The sequence below is a fragment of the Monomorium pharaonis genome, chromosome 4 (assembly GCF_013373865.1).
Source record: "Monomorium pharaonis isolate MP-MQ-018 chromosome 4, ASM1337386v2, whole genome shotgun sequence".
Lineage (NCBI taxonomy): Eukaryota > Metazoa > Arthropoda > Insecta > Hymenoptera > Formicidae > Monomorium > Monomorium pharaonis.
Genome location: NC_050470.1, coordinates 3,883,205 through 3,904,073, shown reverse-complemented (window position 1 = coordinate 3,904,073; position 20,869 = coordinate 3,883,205). Strand labels below are relative to the sequence as shown.

At 41.7% G+C, this 20,869-nt stretch overlaps 3 protein-coding genes across 3 annotated transcripts; 1 reads left to right on the top strand and 2 right to left on the bottom strand.

Annotated features, from left to right (window-relative positions):
- LOC105830926 (endocuticle structural glycoprotein SgAbd-4-like) lies at positions 1-3,326 on the top strand. Its single transcript, XM_012670653.3, is given in 2 exon segments — positions 1-177; positions 2,586-3,326. Coding segments are annotated over 2 exon segments (543 nt in total). The 5' UTR covers positions 1-15; the 3' UTR covers positions 2,967-3,326.
- Positions 3,327-7,635: 4,309 nt separating this feature from the next.
- On the bottom strand, positions 7,636-9,544 carry LOC105830922 (endocuticle structural glycoprotein SgAbd-8). Its single transcript, XM_012670647.3, has 2 exons — positions 8,583-9,544; positions 7,636-8,154 (listed from the first exon to the last, which is right to left on the bottom strand). The coding sequence occupies exon 2, from the start codon at positions 8,151-8,153 to the stop codon at positions 7,755-7,757; it is 399 nt and encodes a 132-aa protein (XP_012526101.1). The 5' UTR covers position 8,154; positions 8,583-9,544; the 3' UTR covers positions 7,636-7,754.
- Positions 9,545-11,269: 1,725 nt separating this feature from the next.
- On the bottom strand, positions 11,270-20,869 carry LOC105830928 (endocuticle structural glycoprotein SgAbd-1). The gene is made up of 4 exons (XM_012670654.2): positions 20,716-20,869; positions 14,227-14,360; positions 13,067-13,347; positions 11,270-11,520 (listed from the first exon to the last, which is right to left on the bottom strand). The coding sequence occupies exons 1-4, from the start codon at positions 20,728-20,730 to the stop codon at positions 11,516-11,518; spliced, it is 435 nt and encodes a 144-aa protein (XP_012526108.1). The 5' UTR covers positions 20,731-20,869; the 3' UTR covers positions 11,270-11,515.

Below are 20,869 nucleotides of genomic sequence, written 5' to 3'. Positions count from 1 at the left end.
CCTCTGTATGTCCCCATGTGCATCCTGCAACATACTATCGTAACGTAGTGGCCATCGGTGCATCGGGCCGTCGGTGGTGTTGGTGATGCCTCCAGGGGTATATATACGACGAGCGCTGCGGGGCTTGATAAACACTTGCCCATCAGCGATTACTGCCGCAGCATGTACACGTCATTGGTAAGCGTTTAATTAAGAGGAAAGAAAGCTCGGGTGGCGGGAGGAGGGACCCGGGAAACGAGGATGCCGGAGGGCACTTCCGCCAGACAATCCGCCGGTAAATCGTATACGGCTGCGTTATGTGAATCTGACGTGCATTTCCGGTCCCCGGCGGTGGGATCCCTGTGCGCGCATCCGGACGCTCTGTGAGTTACGTTGTTGTAAGTGACACTTCTCGATTATATCCGGTATAGCGTACCCCGGGAGCTTCGGGGACTCGGATGTCGGTGGGTAGAAACGCGGGGCGAGTCGGGATCGGAGGGTAAGTAGCGTGTCCCGGAGGACCGTTGGTGGTGTAACGATATCGATCGACACCGTTCGGGGTTACACCCCGGAAATCTGTTATGCTCGTGTGTAACGCGTGTAAAACGTTTTCATGTACAAAATGTTTAACAACGAACGTTTGTAACGAACGATACGATATGTAATCGTTTGTTACAGGCGATGCGATATGTAACCGGGAGTAATCCTTCCTTGGCAAAAATATTGAGTTAAATAGGGATAAGTTCTATTTTGTGGGGGAGAGAGAGAGAGAGAGAGAGAGAGAGAGAGAAAGAGAGAGGAGATACTTTGTTTTTTTAATTATTTTTGCGCGCATTTTCTCTTTTAATATTAGAACTACGAAAACAATCAAAAGATTTATCTTTTTTTAAAATTTATAACATTACATTTTCCGTGACTTTTATTGTAATATGTAAATTTTATTAAATTAATTAATTTTTCTTTTTTGTCTTTTTTTAAATACAATATATTTAAATAATAAAAATAGACATACATTTATCGTCAATTAAAATCGATTTTATATTTTATTAAATAATTTCAGGATTTAACGTAATCCAATAATTGTAAAATTTTTTCACATTTTTTGATTTAAAATATAATATTGTCTTACTCGTAGTGTCTTATAATTATATAGAAGGTTTTGTAATTATATAATAATAGTAACAACATGAATCGTTAACAACGTGAGGTTTATTTTATTCGAGGTGCGGCGTCTGACCTAATAACGCTGATACTACCGCGATCCCTCGTCGTGTCTGACTCAAAACGGTATCACTACTGCGACGCGCGGTGCCCGTTTCCACTGATTCATAGAGCTTTCTCCGTCGCAAGCATGACTAATTTAGCAATTTGAAATTCGATATTTAAAGTAAATCGACAGTAATACAGATCGCAAATATTAAAATTTGAAAACTTTAATGTTTCATTAATCATCAATATTTTAATATTGATGATATGGGATTGTATAATAATAGAATGCTAACATTGGTTTTAATCATTCCGTGAATGGCCGCATCGTGCAAATCGCATCTTCGAGAGTATCTAAGTGGCGGTAGTTGTTACCACGTACTATATAAACACTTGTGCAACGACTTGAGCCTCGAACAGGGAAGCTAACAAGAAGGCTAATGTTCATTCGATGTTTATGCACCTGGAAACTTAACCGGTGGCGGTCGACTAAAGTCGCTTGGTTCTCTGCACCGCGATTCTGCAGCGTCGTTATCGGATATCGCCATACTTCGATACTTTATCGTTAGCGCGCCAGTGTTAAATTATATTCGCCGTGGGTGCACTCCCATTCGCGCAATTATTATCACTTTAATTGAGATCCCATCTAATATCGATAAGCGATAGATCAATCTACGGAATTAATTGTTATATCTTTAATCTCCAAGGATGAATATAACTTTTACTTTCATCTCAACGCTCATATTGGACCTTTTGCCGATTTGTAATCTCAACTTTGACGCAACCATCGATACTGCGAAATTTCGTAATGTAATGTCACGTACAAACGATTTTAATCAATCAATCAATTAGATTCTTTTATTCACAGTTTGTACTTAACTGTTAAAATGTGTGTGTGTGTGTGTGTCTTAATCGGAGATGTGAAAGTTACGCTAAATGTAGGAGGTCGTTACATGGATAAAACATGGTTTACGGAAAAAAAAGATTAATTAAAATAGTCGTGACATTGTCACCACGACATTTCTCCGTGATAAATTGATGGCAAATGTTTTTAATGATTTAACGATGGCTATTAAATAAATACTAATCTCATCAGTCTGTATAACTTTACAAAAGCAATTAATTTTACTTAAACGTACTGTAAATAAGTAAATATCTTATTTATATTACCAAAATAATTACATAACATTAATTAGATTTTAATATTTAAATTTACAATTAAACGTTAAGTTATAAAATTTAACAGCAAACATGGTTCATGATTCTTCAACTAAAATTCATAACTGGAACAAATGCAATGTTACGAACAATCCGATCATCTCTAAATTAACTTTCCCGAATTGAATATGTATTTAACCAACTCGTGCAATTAATATAGAAGATTCTTCTTGTTTTATCAGGTAGCCTTGATCGTGTTGGCAGCCTGCGCCGCGGCAGCGCCTGCCGACGAGCCGATACCGATCGTCAGCCAAAGTCAGGAGGGTCCCAATCCGGACGGGTCGTACAAGTGGAGTTACGAGACCGGTAACGGTATCAAGGCCGAGGAGGAGGGCCACGTGGAGGATGCTGGCACCGACGACGAGGCGATGAAGGCGCAGGGTGGCTTTAGCTACTCGAGCGACGACGGCCAGGCGATCTCCTTGACGTATGTGGCCGACAAGAACGGCTTCCAGCCGGTAGGCGCTCATCTACCCACTACGCCGGAAATCCCGCCGCTGATACTGAAGGCCCTCGAGTGGAACGCGGCACATCCGTCCAAGGACGACGAGAACCAGGTGTAAAACGGCCTGACCGGCGCCGCCGTCCGCTATGTGATCTCACGAGTAATTAATATCCCGCCACGAGAATGGAAGACGAGCCACGATAACAAACCCCACGGTGACGCTGGACGACGACGAGTGTTGCCGTCGCCGCCCCCTCGAAAACAAACACGAACTGCTCTGGTTCAAATTGTTGTAAATATTTATTGTACGCGACATTATGCACACGCGCACGCATGCATATTTTATTATATTGTATTGTATTAATATATAATATATATTTGAAGAGAAAAGCAAAACATGTACCACGACTATGTAATTGACTCGTAGCTAGGTATGTGTGTCACGGTGCATTAAGAATAAACGTTGCATCCCAGGAGAGAGACGTCGCTATTCTATTAATAGACCCGATCCCCTCGGCGAAACACGCGAAAATGTGTGTGTGAGATGTTCCGTTGTAGATCCTTCGGGCGTTTCAGGAAGGATGCAGGGGAAATTTGCGGTTAGTGGTAGCGCGCGTTATTTCTCTCTCCATCTCCGTTTTGCAAATTAAGAATTAATTCGCTTCCTTGACACACGCGTAACAAAATGAATTCCTTGATTGAATTGATCCTTGATCGAAGGTGTGACGTAAAGCGAGCCTTCAGCTCGCTCGACGTCTAAATTGATCCTTTTCGGAATTTAAGTCACAATCCGGTACGCAGTGAAAAAATAAGAATAGCGAATCTCATATTATTCGAACGTTAACAATCGTCTACGAATATAGTAGACATGTCGGTCCTCGTGATTACGTCGAACTGATTTACGATAGAAAGTCGCGGAACGCTATTACCGTAAGATATTACACCGCTGTAAACACAGCTGCCGCGCGCGTCTTTATTACAGCGGACCTTGCTCGCTATCATTAATCAATCACGTACACTGGACAAAGACGTGCGCCTTATGTAACGCGCGTCACATGGAGACCGCGGGAATAACTTTGATTGCGCCTGGTGCAACGAGAGTTTAGACATCTCGATGGGGCTTGTTTACTTAACCGCTCGAGCGTTAATAACAATTCACGTATTCATGGTACCGGGTAACAATCTAATTAAATTTAATCCTTATATAAGCCTGCCACGATCAAGCTCGAGTGAGGTAATTGTTACAACAGAAGTACAACAGAGTCAGATAAATCTCAATTCGTAAACACATATAACGCTACATAACTTTATTTGAGTAGTTTCGTGACAGAAGTCTGAAAACTGTATTTTTCAATATCTTTTTATGACGACTGCATTCGCATAAAAAAAACCCATTTTTCTTTTAAGAACATCTTTATTTTTGAAACGTATTAAATATTGAAATGAGATGTTAGCACATTGAACCGATATAATTAGTTTACATGAACAATTTTATTGAAGTATTATAAAGAAACGTTTTCATTATTCAAGAATAATTTTTATGGGAAAAAAGTAGAAAATAACAATATCTTTAAGAATTAAAATTTGTTCGTACAATTATTATCAAAACAAGCAAGAATATAATTTCTTTCTTATAATATAAAACAATAATTGTTAATTAGATCGTTGATTAATTTTAAGTCGATACTAACGTCCCATATTGTTTTTTTTTTCTGCGCGAGTCCTGCGATCTTGCTGTAGTAGTCAAAGATTAATAAAAATGTTCCTTCACCAAGCGCAGAAGACCGAGACAAGCTGTCATTCCGCGCTAATATACGATAAATATAAATTAGCTCTGACACGTTCTTCTCATGACTCTTTTCATCCCGCGACGATATTACCGATGGAACCTTCACATATCCGCACAAAGAGATCTGCTATCTAAAGAGGAACGATGTACAGAGCAATCGAATTCTCCAAAGGCTGTCACTCCATGTCATTTCTAAGATATAGGAGATACAAATCAGTGTTAAAGCGTTTCTTTTCTCCACCGCTTTCATCTCTCTTAATGATCGGCGAATAGTGAGGAACGCGCCGCGCTTCCCCGATATCGAGAAATTAATCCGTCACGGTGATACCGCGAATAATCTAAATGCGCGGTGCCGTTTTCGCGGACCAGTCATCTATCCGAGGACTTTCGAAAAGGTCGTCTAGGAGTCCGATTCGACACATTGACGTTGACGTCCGACAGCTTCGCAAGGGTGGAGGAACCGGAACCGATTATACCTCGCGGCATTCTAGTTGAACTTTCACCGCAGGCGCCGCGACATTCGTCATGTACTGCCGTTTTGCGCGACGTGAGTCGTGTTCTAAATTTGTTACACCATCACGTAACAACAACTTATATAAATCTTCTGGCGCGCAAGCTCGCGCTCGGTTATGAATCTTTCAAAGTTTATTCCCATAGAGAGAGAAAAAGAGAAAACAAATTGTATGCAATCCTCAAATCATTTTTCCCAAAAGTGCACTCTCTGTTTTGACTAAGAATTAGTTGATAAATTGCATACATTACTCAAAATTGGATTAAAAGCTATATTTTTTATATTTGCAAAGAGAAATTTTAGTGATATCTATGAAAAAATTAAGACAAAAGATTTCATTAAAATAATAACTCATATAAATGTTTCTTTTTTATATAAAAATTGAATTTTACATTTAAATTACTTGGAAATTAATTGGAAAAAATTATTTAATTGTTTACTTACCGCACTGTTAGCATAACGAGATTCTTTATACAGCAAGGCTTTATTATTCGCGGTTAGAGAAAGTGTGCTAAAACGCGTCTCTTCTGGTATTTATCGCGGTAGTACAGCAGAAAATGTACCTGCTGTTGCGTTATCGATACCGCTATAATTCACAAATATTATAACAATTTCGCATTTGTCAAAATATTAATTTGAATGCGCATTAGGATGCACGTATCGGCGATACATCGGCATGATACCGGCGACGACTCATAATGTTTATTAATAGTATCATAAATTTGATTATCTGGCCTCGATTAATTCCATCTATCGCAGTCTTATTTGTGCTCGCGATTTAACAAATACTGATTATGATCGTGCCGTCGAATCGAAATTGGTACCGCAATCAAGAAACATGATTCGCGGAATTTATAACCGAATTATGAAGCGGCCGCTTGGTATTAATTATCAAATTAAATGCGGTGGCGCACGGGCGGAACACATACACATATACCGGCACCTCCGTAAACAATTTAACGTTATAATTGGCGTACGTGAATATTTCCGCAGAACGAGTAGTCTATGTTTGTTTACGTGTGCGTTCATTTTGCAATTATAATCATTTTAAATTAAAAAAAATCGGTGATTAAAATAGAAATAAAAGGAAAGTTAATATTAAAAAAAAAAAAGATTTTGAAGAAGAGGTTTAATTAGTCTATTTGTATTCGCACGTTTAACTTGGGCGAGTAATAGCGCGAAACACCAATTACTGCGATACAATATATGCCAAATGCAATATGCATGAATTGTTCATATTTTATTAATTACATAATTTTGGACTAAACTGTGAGATATTTCTTTGCATTTTTTTAAAGTTTTTAATTTGATCCTTAATTTAATTTTCTTTGATATTTTAATATCAAATGATATTTAATACATCCAATTATTAAATATATAATAAATATATAATAAACTAATTAAGTAATTGAAAATATATTATATAAGTTATTAAAAATGTAAGAATTTAACAAAAAGTATATTAAAACCGTTTCAGAATGTTTGTGCATTTTACTGTTAGCGTAATTACCTGGTGTTTGAACTGTTTCGCTAATTATAGTAATAATCTCTGTTTCGAGAAGATAGTATATAGTCGACAGTACTGCAGCAAGAACTCTCGCTATCATTCGCTTACATAACGATCTGTCTTCTTTCTTCACCGCAATGATCATTTTTGACCCCGATTTTTCTATTACCGCATAGTCGTCTGTCCACATTTAACTTGAGTGAGTTTACTAGTCTCGCGTCAAGTAGCCGCTCTCGGAATATTCTTGCGAATTCTCTAACAAAGTAGGCGAAGAAAGCAACCGTAAGCCGCAAGAGGCCAAATATTTGCCCCTCATCCCTCTTATGATTGTTTAACTGTCAGAATCTTTCCGTCGTCAAGAGGCAGAAAGATTCTTCTTAACTGAAAAGATCTTTTTGTTTAATTTAAATATAAGTATCCAAAGATTACAGATCAAGAATTTCGTCATAACGTATAGTTCATATAGTAATTATTTTTGCGTACATTCAAAATTAATAAAACAATGTACATTCGTAAATTTGTAAATTTATATATTGCTAAATATGTGTAAATATTCTGAATTTTTTTTTAACTTACAAAATGTTCTGCTCTTAAATCAATAACTCCCTCCATCTCTCTGCATATGTGTTGTCTATGATCAATCAGATTGATAGAATCGTTTAGTTTAAATTGTGGCTAATAGGAATAATTGCGATACAGAAGTAAATATGACAATGCAATATTTTCCAATAATATAATTGAAAGCGTTTATTTCTTAATGATGTTATAATATTAAACAAGTTGCTATCAATTTTAGTAATCGATTTTGTAACTCAGTCTACTTCCGTAATCAAATCTTTCAATATCGCATTTATCACAAACACAATTCGATATCACAATTATTGCAATTGATCGCACGTGGAATGCACTTAAAACCAAATACAATTTCGCGAAACAACGACAGTAGTCGACGAGGAGTCGGGAATTAAATCGCATCTTTCTCCGACATACAAAATATTTTATATAAAGTACTTGTCTTTTTTTTTTACATATTATTAGATGTCAAGCGAAACGTATGTAATACGATCCTTCAACGTGTCTGCAGCGAGAGGTGCATCAGTTACACTTTGTTTCTCTCCTCCTGGTAGGGATGAGCGGCTATCCAGTCGAGGGCGCGCTTGATGGCAGGCGGAATTTCCGGCGTGGGTGGCGGGGTTGGCAGATGCGCTCCTTGGAAAACGGCGCCATTCTCGTCTGCCAGCCAGCCGAGATTAATTTTCTGCCCGTCGGGCGCGGTCCAGGACGCCGAGCCGCGTACCTCCTCAGCCTCCTTGTCCTTCTGGCCTGAATTCTTCTGAACGCCCTGCTCCTCGAAGGTAATTCCGTTGGCGCTCTCCCATCTCAGAAAGTAGCTACCGTCCGGGCTGATGTCCTGCTCCTGTCTGACGATGGCTATCGGCTCATTTGCCGCCGATATTACCGCCGCCAGGCTCAGCAAGATAATTAAATGCGGATTCATCCTGGGCAGTATCGAAGGTACATTAGGAAGAAGATTCGTCTAACACGCTCGACCGTTAGCCATAAATCCGTTGTTGTATGTGATTTATTAATTTTTATTAAAATTTCTATTACAAAGTTTGATTTACGTCATTTTCCAAACAACAAAATTTGTATGGCGCAATAAAAAAAGAATGTACAAATGCAATATCGGAAATGAAACATGAGAATTGTAAATGTGACACGGAAGACTTACTATTTCGTTTATGTCCGGTATTTATGTAACGTGCAGAATTTTTTTGTAAAAGCAATGAAAAGTTCGTTCCAAATAAATAATTACAAGACTTTCGCGTCTGGAGCTTCTTGGACATAATTATCCGCAGAAAAACCGGTGAATGCAGTATAGCGTCGCTTGAGATTTGACTGACGGACGATTCTGCGAGACTCTTACCTCAACTGCTTCGTTTTTCAGATATTGCGTGCACGGTACTACTGACGAGCGTTTATCCACCGTCTCCTCCTTTTATAGATAGCAGTGCACCGTGGTATCGGCGTATTGCTTCAAATGCCACGGTGATACCGGTTCGAACCTTTATTACAGACCGAGGCAAACTACAAAAGAGACGCTTTTATACCCGAGTGAGCCTTCGCACCGCGAATCCAAAATCGGGAATTCTGCGCTTCTATCGCTGCGCCTTCATCACTCTTAATTTATCTCGTTACCATTAATTTATCGGCAACGTTTCAACGCTACGCCATTTTTTTTTGGAAATCCGTAAGAAAAGCGAGCCTGAACGCTGTGTGAGTGAAATCTTACATGCAATTATATTGTAAATTCTTCAAAATTCTTCTCAAACCTTATAAGCTTCAGATGAGTTTAAAAAAAAGTTCAAAATACCGCAGTGTCGTTCGCGTGTGCTTCTATACAAAGTTGCATAAATGGATACAGAGTTCAAGTACGTTGTAAGTGCACGTAGTGTTTTAACCTTTGAAACATACGTTATATACCCACTCGTTTTTCCACGGAATTCCTTTCGCGATCGATGTGCATGGCACTCGGATGATTTTTTATCGTTAACGCCCGACAGCTGCAGTGTACGATGGGTTAGCTCATTTATCCCTATGCGACTCCTTTTGTTGCAATTTTCGTGTACATCGAGCTTTTTTGCCGTCATTTATATTCTTTTTATAACCACCCCTTTTATTAGGCGTTAATTAAGTGATATATACTGCTCATATACGTCTTTTGAGAATTAATTTGCATTTATTGAGACACGTTCTTTGCTATTTATAGCTATACAAAACTGCATATTAAATATTTCTAAAAATTAAATAAATATTGTAATTAAAATAAGTCAAGTCGTATTTTTTCCTTGATTTTTTCTTTTCTTGAAATGCACAAAATCTAGAAGAATATGTAAAAATTAAATCTTGATTAATTTTAAAATTAATACTCATGAAAGTAGCAATCTTTTTAGATATGTAAATTTTACAAGAATTTATAACGACAAAAAAGATATTTAGAAAATTATTGCAAAATTGTTCATCAATTTTTAATTTTAATTGGTTATTCTTTGTTTGATATTAATCAATCTTTAGAGAAAAAAACATCTAAAATAGTTTCCGCAATTTGCAACGTTGAGCATTAAAAACAATGTAATTATAATATTGGAAGCCCATTAGATTTTTGTTAAAATGTCTGAATTATGTAAATGCGCTCCGCGCATTACGACGAAAAACACACAAGCTTGACGAGAGCGAGATAATCGAAACAGCTATTTATTATCGAAATGGTGTAGGTAAATGCAATGTCTGTTATTACACAGAAAGAAGAATTATGTCACGTTTACCGGACGTTTCATTTTAGCGGTTCTCTTCGATGGTTTGCGCAACGCAGTTTCATTACTCACTATTGAATTACCCTGTCAATCGCCATAAAATGTACCCGATACCCGCAACGGGATACGCATCGTAACGATATTTCGATACGAGGGAGGGGGTCGTTAAAATTGAAGCCGCAGATGTCTCCCGCGCTTCACACTCTTCGCCATGTAATAGTACTCGCGATGCAAGTGATCAGATTTTTTATTTAACACTTATTGTTAGAGGAGCGAGGCTCTCGCGGGGCAGGTAGGTACGCCGGGCGTTTGCTCGCGCTCGATGATGCTAACATTCACTCCGTCGGAGAATGGGCAGATTGAAAATCTGCGCGAGGCAAAATTGCATAATAACGGCACGATGCCGAAGACGTACTCGCAGTTTTTAACCTTTCTGCGAGAGACGAGAGAGCTATATAGCGCAAGCGAGATAAAGAGGAAAGACATTTTTACGGCGTAAAACGCGCGCGTACGCTCCGGCCGTTATTTAACATTCGCTTATACTTATGTCGTTTTACGGCCAATGTGAAGCGCATGTTAAGCGAAAAGCTTCTCCTCCGAAGTGTCCTCCTCCTCGTAAAATTATCCGCGCGCACGCAATTCTGGAGGCTCGATATCTAAATAACAGACTCCGGTATGCGCGTTCTCGTTGGAGAACGCACGTTCGGGCGATTTCGTGAAAAATGAAGGGCCAAAAAGCGGTCTGTGTAATCAAAAGTGGCGTTCCAAGGAGCGCTTGTAAACGTCATTTTCTCTCAAGCTTCTTTACAAACTTTACTCTCAGACATTACCATACAATAAAAAAAAAAAAAAAACAGAATAAATCCATATGAAAATGTATACAAAAAAACTACAATACGAGGTAGAAAAGAATAAAACTTTAGAAAATAATATAAAAATCCAAATTTGATCGCAGTCTGTTAATAAATCTGTAAAAAGATACATAGCATTTAAAGGAATAATTTATTTGAGTTTGATAGGATTAAGTGTGATGTCATTAATTTTCTTCGAGTGGAAAAAAGGGACGGCGATGGAAGAGGGAAATGCAGCAATGACAGTAGAATTACAATAAGATATTTCCAACTTGGGCAAAACGCTTTTATTTATATACAAAAATCACAAGTTAAGTATACATATATACTATTAACGTTCGACGCACGCGTTAAAAAAAAAAAAACGGTTTGCACGCGCGTGTCGTTCTCGTTTCTTGCGTGCGGAGGCGGCGCGCGTGCGTCGGGGGCACGGGCATTCTCTCCCTCGGTGAAACTGCTGAACAGTGCGCTTTATTTTTCATCTATACAAGATAAGATAAAGAATCTCGGGAGTACATAGCTTATTATATACCGGTGTCTCATGCTTTGTCTTCGGGTTACGTTTGTATCCTAGATTAATTAATATACCACACTATATTTATTTTTATGTGTTTGCGTTTTGAAAGCTCGGGGTCGGTTCTGTCCATGGCAAGCTGGCTCGGAATCAGGTCACGTTTGAGGTAAAGTTGGGCTGATTAACCTGCAACAGAAGGGGAGACTGTGAGCATGAAGAACGGCGCCTAAAATATTTAACGCGAGATGCGCGTCGCAGAGCCGGTGGCACGGTAACACAGTTGCAGGTAGATAGACGCTTTATTTATGTTCCGTGCATTCCGTGTATGTGTGGACAGAGAAATTCGTGAGAGTACAATATAAACTGGCTTCGTGGAATTTTTTTCGCAAACTATCGACAACATGATATATCTCCAAAAAAGTAACTTTAAAAGAAATTAATAAATATTATATATGAAACTTAAAGATAAAGTATGAGATAGTGGCAAGGAAACGGAGAGAATTTAAGTCTACGTTGAAGATCGGTAATTCGGGAAGCCATTACGACTCTCAATACATGCGCCATCCGTTCTTCCGTTTCTGCACCTCGTTCTGGTTCCCGGGCGGGACTTTTATTTATCGGCGAAATACGAAAAGTCTTCCGCGGGTATCCCCCGGTGCGCGGATTAACCGGATTTTGCTCCGTGAAAGCGGTTAACGTACACCGAAATTGTTTTCGTTCCCGGTGCGCGGTCGCCACAAAGATATTTTCGGTTCACCGGTATTCGCCCGTATTCGGGCCAATTTCAATTTCGAGTTCAGGACCAAAGTGAATTAAACGGTGCCACAGCGAGATGCCTCGGTGAGCTACTGCCGCCGAACTGCGATTGAGTAAACTGATTTACCCCCTCCCATCCCTCCGCTGTTTGTCAGAAGCACAGAGGACGAGACATCGCTTAACGCACAAAGCCATATTTAAATGCGTTGCGCGATCAGAACGGGTTGCGGAGGGAAACGATGATCGTAGTCGTCTGACGTAAATCAATTTCGCGGGATCTGCTGCGACCCTTTTGCCGGTCGGCTTAGCCGTCGGAACCCGTGTGTTTTCCGTCGTGCGATAATTCGGTTATTTCGGTCAACCGTTTTCCGTTACGCAGAAGAATTCCGCACGGCGCGGAAATTTCAGTGCGCGGGGGAAAACAAAAACGAAAAACCGCGCGGTTTAATCGTCCACTCCAGACGAAGGCGCTTCTTCCAATTACAAAATTAATTAAACCCCCGGTTGGAGAACAAAGAAACTTCATTTCCGTGCAGCGACATGCGGTCACGCGAGTGATGTCCCTTGGGGGGGGAGGGGGAGGAAGGGAGGGGTGGGATGGAACGCTGTTTCAAACGCCGTGCCTTTTGAAGTCGCACACTTGATTATTAATCCCCCCTAAATTGTGTTCTCGAGCTCGCGATAAATTTTGTATGCTGACCCCGTGCATGCGTGTTTCACGATTTCGTAAATTTCTCAGATTAAACAAAAACATATTAAACTTTTTGGCTTTCGACAACAAGTACAACTAATTTACACGCAAAATTCTAAACAATCTCGCGTTTAATCATTTGTTACCAAATACTAAACCTCTTTTGCGCCAGTACCGAGACACCGACGAGATGCAGCACTCAACTGAATAATTCAAAATTGACACGAACGCGAGGTCCGGACTTTACTTGGTGCGTTATTTAATTGATGACCACAAAAGCCTCACCTCTTTGCGGTGGTCTGCCGGCCTGTCTGTCATCATCCTCCTCGGGGTGAGCGGCGTTCCATTCGAGCGCCCTTTGGATCTCTGGTGGAATAGGCGGCGCCGTGGGGATGTGAGAGCCCTGCACCTGGAAACCGTTCTCGTCCGCTACCCACGTGATGCTGACCTGTTGACCGTCCGGCGCCACGTACGAGTCCGCGCCCTGCGAGACCACCGGCGTCTCTTGTTCCACTTGTTTCGGCTGGCCTGATTCCTGATGGCTGATACCATTGCTCGTCTCGAAGCTGCGGGATAAACGATCACGTCACACACTTTTGGTAACAACATTCGGCAAATCTTTTAAATTTTATATATTATTATATATTTTAATTTAATTTTCTATATATGTAAATATTGTAAATTAAGAATATAATTTATACATTATTAAAAATATGATAAAATATGATTAGGAAAAAGCGATCCTTGATCGGAATGCATATTCTTGTTGATGAAGCAAGATACTTCGCGAGTGCAATTCATCAGCTCGACAACTCAATCAGCATGACAGACGAGAACAAACCAAATTCTGCTGTCATCGACGATCATTTCAGCGATCGATCAATAAATGCATCCGCGAACCGTAAGCAAATTCAAGAGGCGTCACGCGGCCTCGGATGGTATTTAGACGGCAAAGAGAGAAAATAGAAACGGTCGGAGAAGTCCTCGGCACAGTAGCGAATGCTCCCACTCGCGCATAACAATGGAGTTATGCAGAACGCCGACCGTCGTGGGCGACAATTGGCAGCCGCGCCGATAGACCGGTGTCATCAGGTGCCTGATGGCATGCATGTACCTGTCGACCATCTCCGTATCGATTGTCTTCTTCGTGTGCGGTCGGTAGGCGAAAAGGATACGAGCGTCTTCGCGTGGGTCGCGGGGAATGTGTTCACGTTATATACAAAAGAATTTTCGCGAATGACGGCGGATTCGTCGACGACGGCATAATTTCTTACATAATAATGGAGAAAAAATTTCAACGGGATATCGCTCGTCATTATCTCACTGTATTTACTTCGCGCTCGATTAAATGGAGAGCCATCTTTTTGTGTTTGGCATGATTTCGTTTAAATAATTATTTTAAATAGAACTTGACTCGTTAAAAAATATGTGAAGCCGTAACTTACTTGTTGACATAGTTGCCGTCAAAATTGACTTCGAGCTGTTGAGATGTAATTACCGCATCCTTCTCCGAGCCTGGCGCGCCCCTTTGGGGTGCGCTCAATACGCCTGTCGTACAAAGTACGACCGCCACCAGAACCTGTCAACAAATACTTTATGTAGATCGATCGTTCGATAATACTACGAATAAAAATTACCTTCAGGATGAGATGCTTTACAAAATTTTAGAAAAAAAAAGGTACACATCGTTCACGAGCGAGATGAAGCGGCGCTACGTCGTCGAAAGTCGCAACTGGAACTCACGGAATTTGAACTCATCGTATTTCGTGAGCGTGGAAAATCTACTGTTACCACACCGTCGCGTTATAGTCGCGCGCGTAATGTCGCTTTAATGCCCCGATGCTGGCCGAATAGCGAGAACGCGCATTGGTTTTATTACCGCGTCAAACGCGTAATCCTCGCGATCCTCCGTAATCACGACGCGTCGTAAACGTGGAATTTTCACGAGAAAAAAAAAGGTGACAAAAACCGGAAAGAAGAAAGATCGAGCCGTCCAATTATAAGTCACGTTCGGTGTAAAACGTGTAATTTCCCGGGACCAAAAGCTGAAATCCTTCCGGCAGGTCCCTTCGAATTTCCTGGCGACGAAACTGATCGACGATAAGTCCCGTGTGATCGAGTCCCGGCGTGGCGTACTTTCAAAGTTTGCGCGTATCGCGAGAATAGAGACCGGCGGACAATGGCGCGCCGGTCCTCGACATATCGCGCAAGCCTTTCGGCTTGCTCGAATATTCATAGAATTCGTGAAAGTACACGCGAAATGGGTCGACCGTGCACGCGCACGTGTTGCATACGTGCGCGGGGCACGGTTGCAAAGGGCAAACTCGAGGACGATAATGCTTAGAAACTGCACGGCGCGGCGTTACGTCAGTTGCAAATGACATTATGAAATACGGCGTGTAATGACAGGACGAAAGTGATGCCGAGCAACGCGCCCGTTTTTCTCGTGAACGCGCCGAGTGAACGTATAATTTCATTCACGAACTTCATCAGACTTCAAATCAGTCGGGACGAAGGACAGGGAGAAGGGAGGGGAGGGCGTAGGGGGATAGAGATCAGAAATCATCGTGTTACAAATGTCAACTGGTTTCAGTTTGTTCGCCGCCGCTTCGCTGCTTCACTTTTTCGAAGCGGAATTTTGAATCGCGGAATTAAAAAAACTAATATTACGATACACTTGTGCAACGTTGCTTAAGCGTAGTTAAAAAATCGGAATGTGGATGCTTGTAGGTCTTGCCACCGCTGCTTAATCTCTAATTGAAATGTTATGCATATGAACTTGTTTTATCCCGTTTACTTATTCTCAAATTCATTGCTGTTACATAAGTAATGATAATAACCTGTTTACGAGGGAAAATTGTAAAACGGGGCAAAACGGTAAATTGTTTTACCGCGCACATTAGATATCGTTTCGCCTCTGTTCGAAGCGGATTTTAAACTCGCCGATTTCAAACTCGCGCAGTTAATTCCAATTAATAATAGTCGGCTGTGCGAATTTCAGCAGAGTCAGAGATTTTTGATTTTCAATTTAAACACACGCGAGTGCAGGCGCGATGAAACGCGCATCAGAGGATCGTTTCGATTGATTTCCCGTTAATCGAGCAACGAGCGATTAAAGAGCCGTCCCGGCAAAGCTCGTTGGATTAACAAAGCTGTCACGTGCAATTTACAATAGTCCATGATTTCCGTGTAGCGTCGCTCGCATTAATCAAGCGATAGAAAATCACCGGTGTATTCGCGAGCATAATGCAAAACAGGAGGGAGGAGGAAAGGAAGGAGGGGAGGATAAAAGAGTTATCAAATCCTTCCTAGTCTCATTGTAATTTTCGTGACGTTCCGTCGGAGGCTGTTCATTCAAATTCGCGAAGTTATAACAGATCTCCCCGTTTTTTTTTCCGCGCCTTCTTCGAGGAAAATCAAGATTGAGTTTCAGATTGGGATTCTTTCGCGAGCGTCATCGCGGCGGGATAATTAAAACCGCTAACCAGAAGTTCCGTAAAACTAAGCTTAATCCTTTCATATTCTCCATCCCCCCCCCCCTCTCCCCTCAATTGCAGGAAGATCGATACTTTTGACGAGTACGAGCGAACGAGCCTGCTGCTTTTGCGGCGAGCACGAACTTTCGTCGAGAAAACTACTTATGCAAACGTGCTTATATCGAGGATCGACATTTGCTTTCCCGTTAACCGGCCAACCGGAGACCGCTAATTGCCTCTCAATACACGTAATTTCGAGGGAGGCAGAAGGTCGACGTTGTTAATGTTCGTTACGACGTGTCCCGAGGTGCCGCGGGGCTCCGACAAGATCATCTTCTCTCCTTCTATTTTTTTTTCCCTTCCTCTCTTTTCGACCGATTGCGCGAACGCCGCGGGATTGTTTCACGCCTCGCGCTCACGTAATTGTTATGTCGGCAAACGATTCGTTGTATGAGATGCTAATTGATCGACAACGCATCGCTTATTAAGCGGCCGGAAAAACGACGGAGCGCGGAAAATCTCCGCGCGGAGGACAGGTGAGAGGAGAGAGAGACAGAAGCGGCGGGAATTATCATGCGACGACGACATCGGACCACCGATCTCTGTGCAACGTGCAATAACACGAATTATGAAAGCGGGAAGCAAATGAAGGCGCTTCTTGCCTCCCGATGTAAATTCGCGTAGGAAATGCTCGCTTGTTCGAAGCGCGTTCAACGTTGAGTACCTCGCACTAAAAAAAAAAAGGATGTTGCAACTAGAGCAAAAATTGTATGTGTGTAAAAATTAACTGAAGCAGATAAATGATGCAAATACAGTGATATGTGTATGTATTGCATTTAATCAATCTACCTGACAGAAGCAGAATTTACCAATTTTATATTTGACAGTCAAAATTCTAGCAGATACAAAAATTAACGATACATTTTGATCGTGACATCTGTCTACATCAACAAAATATTTTTTTTTTCTGCGTCGGCCGATTTTAGCGTTAACGGCGTTAAAATCGTTTGGGAGATTGATAACGGCCCTGTCGTTTATCATTCGAGAGCAAACGTCGAAGTTATGTGTACCATGTACGGCGAAGTGAATTCAAGATGAAAGTCAAGCTCGAGAAGAGGATTCTTTAACACGGCTATAAATAGAATTTCCGTTCGAAGCTTTTCCGTTGACGAGGCAGATTCGAAGAGCGAAGCGCCTTCTAAACCTTTCACGAGCGAAAGTTTTGCATTGACATCTGCTTGGACTTTTAGTCGAAGAACGGATTGGAATTTCGCGTTTGCCCTCAGGTTGGAAGCACTCGAGATTGTTAACAGTGTTGATCTTTGCAGCGTGCTTGATTACGTTGTAACGACGACAGTAATCCAGGAATCGCCTTTCGTAAGCGCGCGGCGCGGACGATGCCGTAATTTGAAAATAATCTCGCGGTGTAGCCGATTGTATTACCGGGACGGGTAATGAAATATGATTAGCGAGATATGAGATACGGCAATTTTTCTGCGGCGCGCCGCCTCCATTGAAGATTACCGCGGAAATCGATATACCTTTACTCGATGAGCTGACATTGAGAATTCCGACTTCAATGACGCGCTCTACGCCGCGCGCCGCGAGCGGGAAGAACGCGCACGCGGATATGCGCTTCCGCCGCGTATTAAATCTGCCGATCTGCCTTGAGAAAAAATCTGCGCGCGCGATTTTACACGCACCGACACGTAAACCGTTAGCATGCGACTGGAGATTCTCAAGGTGTCGAGTTAAATATAATTCGCGATTTCTTTTTCTACGGCTTTGTAAAATCTCACACAATCTAAGACAAATATGAAACGTATGCGGTGCCTAGAAGATTCGGATGCAAAAAAAAAATTGTAACTTGCAAACCTTACAAAGTTTTCAAGTAATCATTAATTAATAATCAACCATGCAAGTGACGGTCATCTCTTTCTCTCGACGGACCATTGTGCTAATGTGCGTACCGAAAGAATTCACCCGCAATTATCATTTGTAAAGAAAAACGTGCCGCGCCGTGGAAACGTCGTGTGACGTAACTGTCTGTCAAGTGTCCCATTCGTTACAATGCAATTATATTCGCAATTCCGCATTTATTCGGCGTGCGTGCAGCACACATGCCGCTTGCGTCATACTACGCGTCGCAAACGATACCTCAAATGGCCGTTGAAGTTATTATTAAACTATTATTACCTCGCCTCGGATACGCGATGCAGGGTCACGGGACGATCCTCTAAGTAATATAGAAGCGGCCGTCGGAGACATTAAAGTCGCCTTAGCATCAGATTTAACCATCAGCATTAATATGGAATCGCGAATTAGACGTTGAAGAAGCCACGACAAAAAGTTCCAAGGGATGAAGAAACGGTAAAAATAAAAACGTGTACGTGTGACAAACAGTATAATGTATGCGATGGCAAAAATATATTTCTGTTTGTTATTATTGTTTTATCTATTATTATCTATTATTAGTGTGCCATTAGCGCTTATTTTCTTATTTAGATGAGCGAATCCGTCGCAACAAACAGTATTTAATTCGATTCGACTTTAATGTATGAAAATTACGGGCACTACCACTCATTATTATTACAACATATCCGACTAAATCCGACTGTCTGATTCTAATCTCGATTTTCACATGTTATTAAATCCAGTGAGCCAGACAGGGAGTTGAACTTAGGCGTTAAATGCAAGATAAAAATATGATCTGCTGCGTTTCGATCGAGCGAGCGCGAATTTGCGAAAATGTATTTTAACTCTTTCGCTGCTATTCTCGAGGCACCGAAACGTCGCATTGAATTTCGAAGCTTCTCTCCGTAACAAAGTTTCCGCGTCTTCAAACTGGAGGAGAGATAATGATATTCCAGCAGCGAGAAGGAACGAGAGAGAAAGAGATGTACGCATTTTCTGAAATGTGACTTATGAGACGCACGGAGCATTTTCGAATGTCGATGTGATACAGCGAGATCCCCGGGTTTTAAAAAATTTTTCTCTCCCCAGTCTCTCTCTCTCTCTCTCTCTCTCGCTCTCTCACGACCCGTCCTCGTGCGCGATACGGCGCATACGTATGCATCGTACACGCGATACGCTCTTTACTCGATAGCGCGCACGGCGTATTTCATATTTACTAATATACGAGAGCGCGCGGAGCCGGACAAATTGCCGAAGTCGCGCAAAGTTTATCGGTTCGTTTCCGCGAACGACTCCTCGTGAAAAATTCCGCTGATATCGGATGCGCGAGCCGAGAGGAGAGGATCGTTTAAATTTATTCCCTTGAGCGACGGGCCGGGTAGACGAGCGGAGAGGAGAGGAAAAAAAAGGAAACACGGGGTGAATGTCTTTCTTATAATAATTCGCTGAAAGGGCGATTTAACGTTTCCCCATTACCAATAACCTGGCGGTCCGCGAAATGAAACCTCTCGTTGCACTAGTCGTTCGAGTTCGTTGCGCGACGTCTTTTTTCCTTTTAGATTATGGATTACTGACTGTGCGCTATAATTCGTTTTGAAAAATATTATAAGACGACGCGTGCGAGGGGCAAAAAAAATTGCTTAGGAGAGCGATTAGAACGAATTCTTGGACATCTTTTCGAACTGTTGCGTCACTTTAAACAGCTCGATCAGGCTTTAACGAGACGACAAGTGATACGTGTCGCGTAATACTCGATGTCTACGTCTTCTCTTATCGTCCTGGAAGCGGTAAATATCGCGAAGGCGTCATTCGACATTTTTTTCCGAGCGATACAAATTATGGGATGCGCGCAACGTCTTCGAACTTAACTATATGGAGCGTTCAATCAATTAGCAATTGATAACTTATCGCGGGCAGACTTAACCCGGATTGCGAAACGATGCCCCGAAGCGCCATTAATTATACGAATACATAACGTCAAAGACGTGTAATGAGAGACTTGCGCAACTCCTGAACTCTCGCCAAAATGTCATCCCATATCGCCGCCGACAAATCGCGCGTGAGTTCGAAAAGGCGTCTAGTCTGGTCTGGTTCGGTTTGGTCCGACGTCGAGACTTAAACTAATCTCATGACTGCGGAACGTCTTCTCGCCCGAGGGACCTGACATTCGTCGTTACCTAACGTCGTCTCGCAGACGCTTTTCCGCGTAAGATAGATGAGTTGAAATTTTCGAGGCAAATGTTCCCCTATTCTCTCTCTCTCTCTCTCCCTGTCCAATTTTACTTATTTCGCTCATCGCGTAACTTTGTATATCATCTATTTGCGTTTTATTATGTTTTTCTCTGTACATGCCCTTTTTATTATCCGTTAGCTTTTAAAGAGTTTGCTCTGCAACATTAGTGAAACGCTCTGTCTGTCTATCTGTCTGTCCCCTTTCTATCTCGTTTCGCACTCTCTACGTATTTCTCGCGATGGAAGGCCCGCTCGCGAAAAGGATACCGGACCCAACTCGCGGCACTCAGCGAGCAATATGCGCGTACCTACCTTAATAGTGTACATAATCTGTCTGTCACACGGGCACTGAGACGACGAAGAGGAGCTTTGCCTGAGATGCAGATGGGTTGGTGGTGGTACTTGTGCTTCTTCGTCAGACGCTTCGGCTCTTTATATACGCGACGGTGCCAACGTGGTGCAGTGA